The sequence below is a fragment of the Azolla caroliniana genome, unplaced genomic scaffold, assembly GCF_043228905.1.
Source record: "Azolla caroliniana isolate FFs.n. ecotype wild unplaced genomic scaffold, voAzoCaro1.0.p SCAF_8, whole genome shotgun sequence".
NCBI lineage: Eukaryota > Viridiplantae > Streptophyta > Polypodiopsida > Salviniales > Salviniaceae > Azolla > Azolla caroliniana.
Window position 1 is genome coordinate 2487593 of NW_028230443.1, and position 13917 is coordinate 2501509.

General features: G+C 35.2%; 1 protein-coding gene across 1 annotated transcript; it reads left to right on the forward strand.

Annotated features, from left to right (window-relative positions):
- The first annotated feature begins 575 nt into the window (after positions 1-575).
- HAP6 (ribophorin II (RPN2) family protein) lies at positions 576-7452 on the forward strand. The gene is made up of 19 exons (XM_087323567.1): positions 576-922; positions 2258-2441; positions 2523-2612; positions 2710-2769; positions 2872-2941; positions 3850-3914; positions 4003-4057; positions 4163-4293; positions 4414-4529; positions 4615-4684; positions 4795-4893; positions 4961-5050; positions 5156-5295; positions 5575-5686; positions 5785-5868; positions 5960-6043; positions 6132-6350; positions 6460-6582; positions 7053-7452. Exons 1-19 carry the CDS (start codon positions 774-776, stop codon positions 7167-7169), a joined length of 2058 nt encoding a protein of 685 aa, XP_087179693.1. The 5' UTR covers positions 576-773; the 3' UTR covers positions 7170-7452.
- Positions 7453-13917: the final 6465 nt, after the last annotated feature.

The window sequence follows — 13917 nt, forward strand, 5'->3', positions numbered from 1 at the left end:
CAAACTCAAGAGTCAGGAGAGAATTTGGAACTAAAATTTCACCTATATGTATGGAAAGAATGGTATATAAAAGCAAGGAGGAGGTCCACTATGCAGGCTCCCTCTCTCCTTCTCTGTCCCTTCCTCTCTTGTCACTCAATAGTCTGTTGCCTATGGCTTCCTGTCATGTCGGTCTCTCTCTCAACTTTCAAATTCTAACTTCTAACTTCTAACTTCTCACTGTCTAATTTCTAACATTCTAAACCCTAACGATTAAACAGCTTAGACGGTTTGAGCCGGTTAGGCAAGGCTCAAGTTGAGCCGAGCCGCTAAGCCGTTAAAAAACCGGTTTAGCTAAACGGGTTAGGCTTGAGCCGAGCCGTTGCCGATCCCTAGAACTTGTTACGGGAGCATGTCTTTCGAGCCCCACATGTGTATCATGTATGAGTCTTGTCTCCACACACAAACACACACACAAAACTACACAAACACAACACTTCATTCATTCATTCAATTTCAATTTCAATTTCATTTCATTAAGAAAGAAAGAAAGAAAGAAAGAAGGTCTTGGGTTCGAATCCTTCCTCCTCCTCCTCCTCCTCCTTCTTTCTGCAAGTTATAGGTTTCTCTCCCTCCTCCTCCCTCTGAAATCAGACGACCACAGATCTGGAGGAGCTTCTAAGCCATGGCTACCTGAGCCTCCCTTCCCCTACCACCATCGCTTCTCCTCTGCCATCACTTACTTTACCCCCGCCCCCTCCTCCCCACACCTGACACCTCTGCAGAATTCATCCATGGCTGCTTCCCAGAAATCGCTCCTCCTCCTCTTGATCTTTGTTCTTCAACTCTGCATCGCTCGATCTGCCAGCCCAGCGATCTTCTCTGAATGGGAGAAATCCGATTCTGTGCAGATCCTCAAGGCCTATGAAGACTCTTCTACCAGGTTTTATTCTTCGTCAACTTTCAAACCACCTATTGATTCCTTTTCATAGGAATAATTGTTTTAAGGATCTCTCAGAAGAATTTTTGCTTGCATTTATGCTTCGTTTGCTTTTTTCTTGTTAATTTTCTATCGACTGCTAGGATTTATGTATAATATATTGGAGAAAAGAAAGTGTTCTTAGATCCTCTGCAAATTTAAAATTGTGGAGTTGTCTTGAATCCTATCGTACATTTTGCAGAAAATAGATGTTTTGCTCTACATACATGGGGATCTCGCCTATGTTTATGCTCAGTTTTGTCTTTGTATTTGTAGTTTTTGCTTCTCGCTGCTGTGTATAGGCTTCTGCTTTCATCTTTCGTTTTTGAATGCCGTTGAAGGTAAAAATAGTGTTCTATCGTTGCAAATGCATGCAATTTCTTCAATTATTTCACAGTTCATTATTTAGAAATAGTTGTTTGTTAGATCCACAAGGAGTTTCATTGAATCTTGCATGCTTTATGAAGAAATAGTTATTTGCTGGATCTTGAAACAATTATTTCTTATGCTTATGGTCTGGTATTCCTTTATCGTAGTTTTGTATGGAGTAGTGAGTGTTCTGCATTGTTGTTTGAACTGATTTTAAGGTAAGTATGGGGCTCTGAGAATCTTGGAGTCTTCTCAAATCTCTCGATCTTTTCACCCAACAGGATTATAATTGAATAGAAATAGATTGTATGATAAAAAAGGACGCCTTTTTGGTTATGAGAGAGCTTCAGGTAAGTTGAAGAATGATCGGATAATATCTTGTTATATGAGTGATTTCTATGATGGATTAGCTATTTTTTACAGCTTTCGGGAGAATGTTTGCTTATATTTAATGTTTTATGAGAAAACAGCTGTATTGATAAATAGGTATATTAAATGAATTGATGCTTATGTTTATTCTACAGTTCATCTTCAGTATTTGTTCTTATTAAGTTTTGTACACTCACTGCTATTTTTACATGCCCTTGTAACCGCTTGGATGATTGGCCTTTTTCTCTTTGATCAATTTTGTTTGGACTATAATCTATAATGGGTCTATTTATTAATCTCTCAGATGCATTTTTGTGTGTATGTTCAGATCATGTCACGTCCTTTTCTCTCTGGTTATCTTTATCCAACTAATTTTGAATAGCTAAGAGGATTAGTGTCTGTTTTGGAGCAAAATTTTCTGACTTGTGGACTTTGTGTGAACTTTCATTTTACGTGTTGTTCTTATAACATATTGGACAGTAAGTGAGTGCCTTGCTCTGTAGTATGTCATTCTAGTTAATTTTATGAATTATTGAATTTTCTGTATTGCTCTATGGTCAGCTTGGAAAATAAGTACAATGTCCTAAGGTCATTACAAATTCTTGGAGTTAAACGAGAAGACTCGGTTACTTGTGAGAAGATAGGAAAAATATTGGCTTCTTCAAGCTCTCCATTGAAAGATGTTTTCTATGCTGCTAAAGTAGGCCAGGTGCTACAGTGTTCTGTAACGGAAGCTGATGTCAAGGTCAGATTTGCAACCATGAAAAGTATTGAATTCTGTTTTCAATAACTGGGTTCAATCATTTATCGAAAAAGTCCATTGCAGGCCACAATCTCAAACCTACAATCAATTTTGAGCAGCGAGGATGCATTGTTGAATTTGTATTTTTCTGTTGGAACACTTTCTGTATTGAAGGTCAGTTATGCTCATTTCTCATCCCTTATTTTGGAATTGTTCTTCGAAAGGAGATATGGATCTTAATTCTGTCTATGTTTTCTTGTGTAATGAGCAGAGTTGGATCAAAGATGATCTGGTTTTAGAGAATGGTGCACGTGTGTTTGATGCCATAAAGGTTATTATTTTTTCCTTGTGAATAGTTTATTGGAACTCAAAAATGCTATAGACAATAAAGTTTTAAGAGCTGAAAGCTTTTTTTGTCATGCTATGTTTTCAGGCATTGTCTCAACAGGATGGTACCTGGAAGTATGGTGCAGATGAGGATGTGTCAACTGCAAAGGCTGCTGGTAATAATTTACTAACTAAAAAATGTAGAGTATATAGAATGGAAACTTTTTTCTGCATCTGCCTGCTCATACTCCCGAATGCTGCTTACTTATTCATAAAGGATACATCTAGAGTAAAGGCACAAAACGAATGCTGATGGACGAGTATTTTTCCTGTATGTAACAAGATACATTTACCAATGTACAATTCAGCTTGTTCTCAAAAGACAACAATTTATGGCTCATGAACCAGCATGGAAAAATTATTCTATACACTCAAAAAATAGGTCAACCTGATGGAAAGAGAAGTGGCAGAACCAATACTGGAAACAATTCTTGTACTGCATAATTAGTTGTAGTGATTGCCTAGCGGTCTAGATATACAGTGTTTGCTTGCAAATACTATTACTGTGGGATTAGGATGAAGACCTACCATGAACATGCTAACTTTGAAACGTGGAATCTGTTGAATTTGGCAAGGCAAAATAAGATGAAGTGATGTACACACCAAGAGTTCGTACATCCACACACTTCCAGCTTCAGTTCACACTTATAAATGTGGCAAAAGTTGATGCTCAGTTTGAATTTCTACAATTACTCAGCTTCATGACTTATTCTCGTTCTTCTCTGTTCATGAACCTAAACACACACTTCCAGCTTTAGTCCATACTTGTAAATGTCATAAAAGGTGACGCTCAGTTTGAATTTCTACTATTACTCAGCGTCATGACTTATTTTCTTTCTTCTGTTCATAAACCAAAACAATCATAACCAAGTATATACAATTGTACTTATAGATCTTCTTGTACTTTCAATAGCGAAATAATTATGCATTTAGCTTGGATACAGTTGGTTTTTATATGATCCTTGCAGAGTGAAGAAAAGGCTCTTACTAATTTATTATTTCTTTATTTGGAACATCATATTAGGAATTGCGATGGAGGCAGTTGGTAATTTGGTCAGCTTAGCAGGATCTTCCATTGATGAATCAATGGTTAGCTGTCATAAAGCATTTATTTCTCATATGATTCACTGTCACAACTTTCACAAGCAGAGCAGTTATTTTGCTTCACTTTTTGCAGATTAGATCCCTTAGAACCACACCAAGCAAGCTATTTGAATCTATAGAGAAATATGGTATGTGTTCTTACTAAGATTGACCATGGGATACATACCATAGCTTCATTGGATACATTTTGTATAAATATGAACTTTTTGATTAAACTTCGTCCTAATATACAGAAGATGGCACCCAATTCTTTAGTGAGAAGGAAGCCGATACTGTTAGTGGGGTAGGGGGACCATTGGCAGCTACTTCCTATGTAATCAAAGGAATAAAAACGCTTGCTTCTGTTATGCCTGGGAGATTCAAGGTACATGCTCTAAATTTTATTGTTATTTTTTATGTATTTTATTCTGCCCAGATTCCTTCTGAGAATGTCAAACATGATCTAAATTCTATTGTTATTCTTTATGTATTTTATTCTGCCCAGGTTCCTTCTGAGAATGTTATTGGGATTGCAAACTTCTTTTTAAGTGCGGGTATACTTGGGAGTAGCGAGGATACTTACTATGTATTGGATGCATTGAGTGCATTAGAAGCAAACAGGTGAGATTCAAAGCACCATGACTGCCTTACATAGCTTGATCTTCCAAATCAGAACTGTAATACCCACTATTATTTTTTGGCACAGCTTTGCAGTACCACTGCTGATTTCTGCATCCCCATTAGTTCTTTCTCTAACGCAAAAGAGCGTGCTCAAGGTATTTGTGTTGAAGCTATTTTTTTGCTAAAGTAAATTCCTCTTTCTGTCATATGTCCCACATGTCCACAATGGCATCGGTGGTTTACTGGTTGATAAATATGTGTTCAGGTTACAGTCACAACAGTATTAGGATCGCCAGTTCCGGCAACTGTAACCCTAAGTAAGGCAATGAGGGAAGGCCAGAAAAAACCTTTTTTGACCAATAAGGTATGGTATTGATAGAATACAGTTGAATAGAAGTTAAAAAAATTCTGAGTGACAAGATTCTTTGCAGGTTCTTGAATCCAATGCGCATAATCTTATTCATACACTACAAATAGCTGATAATACATTTGATTTGGGTAAATTTGTGCTAGATTTTGAGGTAAGATATTTGTCGAATAGTAATAGATTTCGCTGTTCTAATTGAAAATATGGATCTCATTTCCATCTTGAGTGTTCTATATCGCTTATTGTCTAATAATGTCAGGTTAAAGTACTAGAAGAAGGCAATTATATTGTAGGAAGTCATTCTACAATAACAATCTTAGTCACTGGTCTTGCTTCTATTGAAAATGTGGAAATAAGAGTGCTTGACAGTGACACTGGGAGTGCAGACATCACAAAGAGGTTGGTTGTATATTACTGCATTTATATGAGTTCTCACAATAAGCGTCAGATGAATTAATTAAGGTTGTTTGTAGGAAACTGGTTGAAACGTAAAATTGAGATCTAATAATGCCCAGACATGAATATCCTAACTGTGATAAATAGGTTGCTTATTTGGATACTTCTCTATCTTTATATTATTAGAAAGCATCTTGATTCACATAAGCCATTGACCTCCAGTGTATTAGCTCCTTCCTAATTTAGTTTGGATCTATCTCCATATGTGCTTGATAACTATAGGTGGGATCCATCAACCAAGAGCCAGGTTTCACTTTTTGCAACTCATCTTCAGAAGCTGCACTTCTCATTGGATGTGCTTTCTCCCCTGAAGACTCCTTTCAAGCCACATCAGGTGCGTTATAGGAAATAAAAGCATAGAAGTGGTATAGTTAGGATTTAAACCATCACTCGTAGTCCATGAATTGTAAAAGAAACCAATTACTGCTTCAGGTATTCTTAAAGTTGAGGCATGGGAACAAAGCTGAGCATTTGTTTCTGTTGAGTTCAAGCGGGCAACAATTTGAGCGGACCCTGGTATCAATTGTAATTGCACAATATTATTTGTCAATAATATCTCATCGTTTACCATCAATATTTATTTGTGAGATATGTCATTGCTATACAGGATCTTCTTGCCCTTGTCGAAAAGCAGCTCAATTATCTTTCTGGAGTGTACACAATTGAATTAAGTATTGGTGATGATGCTATGGTTAGAACAGTGTTTAAACCCCATCTATAATATATGTGTTTATATTTTGTAGTCAGAGATTGTTGAGTATGGTTTATGTTGAATACAGGAAAACTCACTGGTATGGAACTTGGGAACTGTAGAACTAGACTTGCCAGATGCCCCCGAGGGTGTACAGAAACCTAGTGGTGCAGAAATCTCTTCACCATTTGGCCCCAAACCAGAAATAACTCACATATTTAGACAAGCTGACAAACGTGCACCCTCCTCACTCTCAACCGCATTCCTGGTCCTGACTCTTCTGCCACTGTTAGGATTTCTTGTTGGAGTAATCACTGACGCCCTTAATCACTTTTTTTTTACCTGTCATGTATTTTTCGTTAACTGTTTTCTTGTATGATGTAAATGTCTTAACTTGTCTCTCTTATTTGTTACAGCTCAAATTTTTGGATATAAATGTGAAGCTCTTTCCAAAATCAGGGCTTCCAACGGTTGCGGCTCTTTGCTTCCATGCTGGCATCGCTTCTATTCTAGGGCTGTATGTACTATTCTGGCTTAAGGTCAGTAACTTCATTATGCTTTGCTACATGAGCAAATGTATTGATTGATGCAACCTTTATGTGAAGAATATTTCTGATTGAAAGACCGCATCATTCTTGTTCCTCATGATCTGTTTTTAAAACCATGCATATAAGGAATACACCTTTTTGTAGAATTTAGGTTGTATTGTAATATAATTGGTGATCTGTATCTGTATCTGTATCTGTATCTGTATCCATATCCGTCTTACAGGAAAAGGCACGCATTGAAATATAGCATGAGAGGTATCCATTTATTGGGCCTATGACAAAACTAACTTGAAACAAGCTTTCTGTAGAGTCAAAAGACCACTTCGTTTTCTACTAGATAATGCATTCAACAACTGTGTGAACTTTGATAAGCAGTCTTTCTTTGTCCTGCTAAGGACTATTGTAATTTAGGAACTTATGTACATAATTACATATCTCATGGATCTCTGTATTTCTTGCAGTTAAATCTATTCCAGACATTGAAGTTCCTTGGTATCCTGGGATCAATTATAACCATACCAGGTTATTACATTCTTTCATACTTGGCTGATTCCTCATCCAAAATCAAAACAGCATGAGTAAGCATAGATGAACAGTATAATTGGCAACCAAAGCATGAGAAGCAGGTTGCAGGGCAGAGATTCAAAGTTCAGTGAAAATTGCAACAGGATGTGGATAATATTAGTATAGCATATTCTGAGCGGATTTTTAAATTTTGTTTCTAACGGAACTGATCAGAAATTTCTGTTTAAAGAGTTTTAGTTTAAGCCTTCTTATTCACCCTTTTGTAACACTGAATTATATTGAATTCGTGTAGTTGAAAGATTCAGTACTGAATCATTTTCTAGTGGTTATAGCATTGACATTGTGCAAGCATTATAGATCTATGCTATTTAGAAAGCATATAAAAGTCATCTTTTCCAGCAATGCTCAACCATTTCATGTTATCTACCATGATAATGTTTTCTACAATCCTCTATTTGTTCGCACCTCTTATGAGTCCTCTTTTAGGGAGGGGATGGAATGAATCTGTAGAAAAGCTATTCATGAAATGGCTTTGATTGACTTTCTGTAAAGCTTTTCTTGCAGAATCAAGCAACGGAAACAAAATGTCTAATGTTTCTTCTTATACTAGAGTTCCACTTTTTACTTTGAGAAGAGAAATTTTTAATTCCTTGATACTTTAGGAACTTTGGATAATACATGTGATATACTGTATCGAATAAGAGTATGTTCTATGAAGCGCAAACATCCTCTCTAGAAACTAAGAAGCTTAGTCAGAGAGATCCGAGTAAGAGAAGGTCACAAGAATGTACAAATTCAGGTTGTGTTTTGGAAGCATAAATTAAGGTTTCTTAACTGTTAGAAAATGAGATTACTACTCAATAAGAGTAGGTTCTGTGAATGGCAAGCAATCTCTCTGGAATACCAATCAACTTGTTCAGAGAGTTTTGAGAACAAGAGTACAAATTCAGGTTGTGTTTTGGAAGCACAAATTCAGGTTTCTAAACTGTTAGAAAATGAGATTGCTACTCAACAAGAGTACGTTCTGTGAATGGCAAGCAATCTTTTTGAATACCAATCAACTTGTTCTGAGAGATTTGAGAACAAGAGTATCACAAGGATGTAAAATAAATCTGATTTGGAAGCACAAATGCAAGGTATAACACTGTTCATAATTTTGATTGCCACTGTACATTCTTCACTCCTTATGGTAGGTAACGTTTTATGGGGCCTACAACTCATATCGCTGGCCTGTAGAATGTGTTGACTTATCATCATCATCCAACTAAAATTTTCGGTTGATTGTCATGCGTAAATAATAAATTATAGTATGAAAGTCATCATATCATTCAATGAATAGGCATCAATCAAAGTCTTCTGTCTAGTTAATTCCCAACCTTCAAGAGGCATTTGTAGTAAGCATGATCAATGTCTCTTGATTGCATAATTATTGGTAATTGTTTGAGATGGGTACACAATCCTGACCATGTATCTCTATTGACATCATAATTAACGTCATTGATGTCAGTTTAGTTTATAACTGACCCAATCAATTTCTTTGCGGATGGTTGGCATAATGAATCTGTGGAGTAACATCTCTCTATTTTTTATTCAGCATCATTAAATTCCATTAGTCTTTTTTATTTGTTTTAACTATAGATTTTCAGTATGTGTCATGTACAACAGTGCAAGTAAGGCTCACCCAACAAGATCCATGTTAGAATTGTATTACTTGTCTAGTGCTCCGAGGCATGAATCTCCCTAATCGTTGTGCACTTGAAGTTATTTATCTTTGTTAGCATGGTTTCTTTGTTTGTGCCAATCTACTCATCATATTTCAATCCAATGTTCATGTATGATTGAGTTATTGATATGGTGACTAAACTTTCATTGGAGTTCACCATTGTAAAAGGAGTTACTTTGGAATGTTGAAATCTACAGAGCTTCAATCTTTTCTTGCAGGCGTACTCAAACCCATTGCCATTGTTTGGGTCCGTTTCCACTAGGTTTCATTGTTTTGTCTTTTATGGAGAATATTTACATAGATAAACTTCAAGTCTTTTGCTTCATGTATGAAAAAAAATAAATTGCAATGTATTGATTAACAATTTGCTTTGTATTTCATATTGTACATTGTTTGTAAACAATATATTATATGTTTCGTCCACATCTTTTAAATTAGCAATTGGCGATATAACCCAAAAGATAGGTAGTGGGATTGACGCTCATCATTTCCACATAATGCGGCAAAAATTTGACCGTGTTGTACTTCAAAGACGTGCCCACACTTTGTGTTTTACTTTAATGGTCACCATGAGGCTCATTTACGCTCGGGTCCTTGGTATGACCAACTACTAGTCACATTATGTCCTTAGGGGCAAAGTGTACTTGTAACCATGCATGTAAATAAACTATGAACCAAATTGATTTGTCATGGTTTATTTATTAATTTGTTCATAACGGACGTAAGAGAGAGAGAGAGAGAGAGAAAGTTGACATGTAGTTTTCTAAACACGTGAAGGACAAGGCAATTGATTACTTTGGAAGAGAAACTACATCAAGTTTATCTTTTGAAATTCGTGAAATTAAATTTTAGAATACGTGATGGTCATCAAAAGATAGTTGAACTTGTAAATTGTAATCCCTTCCAAAGGATGCATTTCACTCTCTTTTTTTATCCTTCCTTTCGTCATAACTTCTTTGTTATCTTCTTTAGAAGTTCTCCCATCTAGTATAACTCCAAAAAGTATAGTGTTAAACCATGCTATTGTTTTGTTAGCAAAAAGATAGTTATAAGTTTAAGAACCATCACGTCCACTTTCTAATGACTCTCCATTTCGTCTTTTACAAAAATATATTTCACTTTTGTGCTTTTGAATATAATCTTGAATGTTCCCTTTTAGTATAGTAATAATAGTTTAGATTTTCCCTTTTTGTTTTGCTTGGTTTGCATATGGTCATGTAATCATTTCAATCATTTAATGGTTATTACACTCTTGCGAGATGTGATGATTTCGATCATTTATGATTTGTTGGCCATCTTCCATACGAAACCATCGACCTCATGTTTTTTTCTCTAGTGTGAAGCTTTGTTTCACATAGTTTTGTTAATGGGGTCATTGATTTACCGCAAAGTTTTATTTGCAACTTTTTTGCAATTATGGGGCCATTGATTTACCCCAAGGATTTGCTTGCAACTGTTTTGCAAATGCAGAGTAGATTTCAGCTCATTTGGGTCCATTTTAAAGGAAGTATTTTACTCAAAGGTCATTTGCTCCTTTAGAGAGTCTTTTAACACAAAACCTTTTGTTCTTAAGAGAGCAAGTGCATGTACACAATATCTTGGGTCCTTTAGAAAGCAAGTTTATGATGCTCAAACTATTGCCAAATCAATTTATTATGCTTATCTCATGTTTTTTGAACCCGTTCTCTTGTTGCTTCTTTTCCTCATATATAAAGTACATTTTGTTTTTAAGTTCGTGTTTGTCCTTTTAGACTCAAGATCCTTTTGACTCCTAAGTACCTATCAAGGTAAAACCGTGGGAGTTTGAACAACATTCAACATGGTGCAATCACTTCACAAAAAAGGGTCATAACTTAAATTGTCATGTCTATTATCCAATATTTGGAATATACAAAATATATCAATGTGCCACCATTTCCATGATACATTTATAGAATTTGAGGACATCTAGCCATGTGGTATACCATGCCTTCACAAATAAGGTATTCTAAGTGCATTTATTAGTACACAATCAAGCTACGGATTTTTTCTTACAAGTTTTTAAAAGAATCGCCTCTTTTTTAGTATGTGAACATCAATTTTGACTCCTTTGAAGAGATTGAGATGTTTTGTACTAGTTTGAAATGACTTATATTCAAGAAATAATTAGATAAGGAAACATTGTTTGCTTTTATTAAGCCTACACAATTTATTGAATACATAACAAGCCAACTAAGTAAAATTAAAAGATCAATATATAAACATGATGGGGTGATTACAATAATTTGTGCTTTGCATCAATAGGTTGTGGGTCCAAGCTTGATGCAATTTCTCTAACATTGTGTGTATTCTCAAAATTTCCGTCATTTTAGTTCTACATCATGCACACCAACCATTTGCTCTTAAAAAGAGAATTTACAATGTTGATGTTGACGTTGACAATTGCTTTACAGAGTAATGAACAAGAACTTGAGTATTGCCATTTAAACATAAATGGGTGACAAATGGTTATTGGAAAAGGCGATATGTATGTGTGAATAATTAGAGTATTGAGAGCTACAATGCTCTAAAATATTGTGAAAGATGACGGCAAATCTGATGAATTATAATTTATCTAATGATGGAATAAGGCATAAGAAAAGAAGAGAAGAGAAGTTCTAACTTCTATATAATCGAAACACCGGAACAATGGGAAAAGACCACGTGAATTAATCCTTGATACCCTAGTTTTATGTATTGTGAAAGATGACGGCAAATCTGATGAATTATAATTTATCTAATGATGGAATAAGGCATAAGAAAAGAAGAGAAGAGAAGTTCTAACTTCTATATAATCGAAACACCGGAACAATGGGAAAAGACCACGTGAATTAATCCTTGATACCCTAGTTTTATGTATCAAGAATACTTTGACCTTAGTTTATACTCTTGAAAAAACAATTTAAAGGGTATACAAAGTTGTGTTAATCAATGTATAATCAGATGGTTGGAGATGCAAGGGCGAGGGACAAAATAGAACATGGACAAGTTATAGCCTTCCCTTCCAAATGTTGTGCTTAACAACATTACAATTGTGCATTCTGGTGGTATCAGTCAATGAATTTGATGTTGTGTTAAATATGAAAACTCTTCATAAACTTAGCTTGAGATCGTACACATTGTACCAAATTGAGAATGACAAATTTCTTAAATTTAGGCTCATATCATGTACTCTCCTAGTTACTCCTCAAAGTACAAGTTTTCTGCATAGATGCTGACACTTTCCACAATACAAAGATTGCAAACAAGTCATGTTGCCTTTTTAAGATGGAAATATTTTGGAACAATATCCACATAGATTGATGACTAATCACGAGACCGAAACATCACAAGCAATCTAATATTATATCATATCATGTGCGTTGATTTTATCTCATTGAAATGCACATAATACACATAGAAATTGCACCTTGATGGAGAAATATACTATTTCATGCTACTTCAAGTTCCAATGCAACCCAAGATGAGAGTGATACCATTTAAAGCTATTGGAGACACCTTTCAAGATGAAACTAATGGAAGGCATGCTTTTGTGTGTCTATTTCGTGGATCTAAACATCGATACACTAAGAGATTTGATCAATGATTAAAAAAAGACAACAGCCTCCAATTTACTTATTTGATGCATAGTGTCATGTGATAGGATTATTTGAGATATGACTATATACCAACTCAAGGATTTGGCGCTAACCATCTTTTTGCTCGACTTAACATTGCACGCCAATATTGGACGGGGGGAATCCCTCAAACATGTAATTAAGCACGATAATCAAATTAAATGGTGTACCCTTCTCGATCTACCCTGTAACAACTAATAACGCTTGGTGGAAATGTTGTGGCATGTGCATAAATGATGTCTTCCTTTCATAGATGGATTGTCAACTACGTTTGGGCTTGGTGGTCTTAGGTTAAACTTAAAGGCGCTTGATTCCATAGCCTCTACACATAATAAGACAAACAATAGAAAAGGGTCGGATGAGTCAATAACTCAAAGATTGATTCCGCAATGTGTCTTGGCACGCATTGCCAGAGAGAGAGAGAGAGTTGATGCACCCATACCACCCATTTGTGGAGGGGTGTGTATGATACTTTTAGCAAAAACATGAACAAATTCAATTTTTGTGTGTGTGTGTGTGTGTGTAGTAAGGAATTGGGAATGTTTGTGGAAATTAAGACCAAATACTAAAAAGCCCAATGAATGAAGGAATGTCATAGAAGTAAATTGTAATAGTAGTGGGTAGTTGAGGAATATGAGCATCAAAACATGGCCATGATGGGGGGTTGGGGGGGAAATCTCCACACACATGTACATACATTCATACATACATTCATACATTCACTCAATCAATCCATCATACATACATACATACATTCAATCCATCATAACATACATACATTCATTCATTCATTCATACATACATACATACATACATACATACATACATACATACATACATACATACATACATACATACATACATACATACATACATACATACATACATACATACATTCATACATACATTCACTCAATCGATCATACATTCATTCATTCATTCACTCAATCAATCCATCATACATACATACATTCACTCATTCATACATACATACATACATACATTCAATCCATATAACATACATACATTCATTCATTCATTCATTCATACACTCATACATACATACATACATACATACATACATACATACATACACTCATACATTCACTCAATCGATCATACATACATTCAATCCATCATAACATACATACATACATACATTCATTCATTTATTCATACACTCATACATTCATACATACATTCACTCAATCGATCATACATACATTCATTCATTCACTCAATCAATCCATCATACATACATACATTCACTCATTCATTCACTCAATCAATCCATCATACCTACATACAATATGATACATATATACATATATACATACATACATACATACAAAACAATGCAATACAATATAATACACACATACATACATTTATTCATTCATACATCGATACATGTCATACATAACATACATCGCAATTCAAGAC

What these genes read in the sequence shown, in the direction of transcription:
- HAP6 (XM_087323567.1), top strand. Translation starts at nt 774, where the DNA reads ATGGCTGCTTCCCAGAAATCGCTCCTCCTCCTCTTGATCTTTGTTCTT. An exon ending in GAACACTTTCTGTATTGAAG is followed by an intron (nt 2,613 to 2,709) that starts GTCAGTTATGCT and finishes TGTAATGAGCAG; the next exon opens with AGTTGGATCAAAGATGATCT. An exon ending in ATGTACTATTCTGGCTTAAG is followed by an intron (nt 6,583 to 7,052) that starts GTCAGTAACTTC and finishes TATTTCTTGCAG; the next exon opens with TTAAATCTATTCCAGACATT.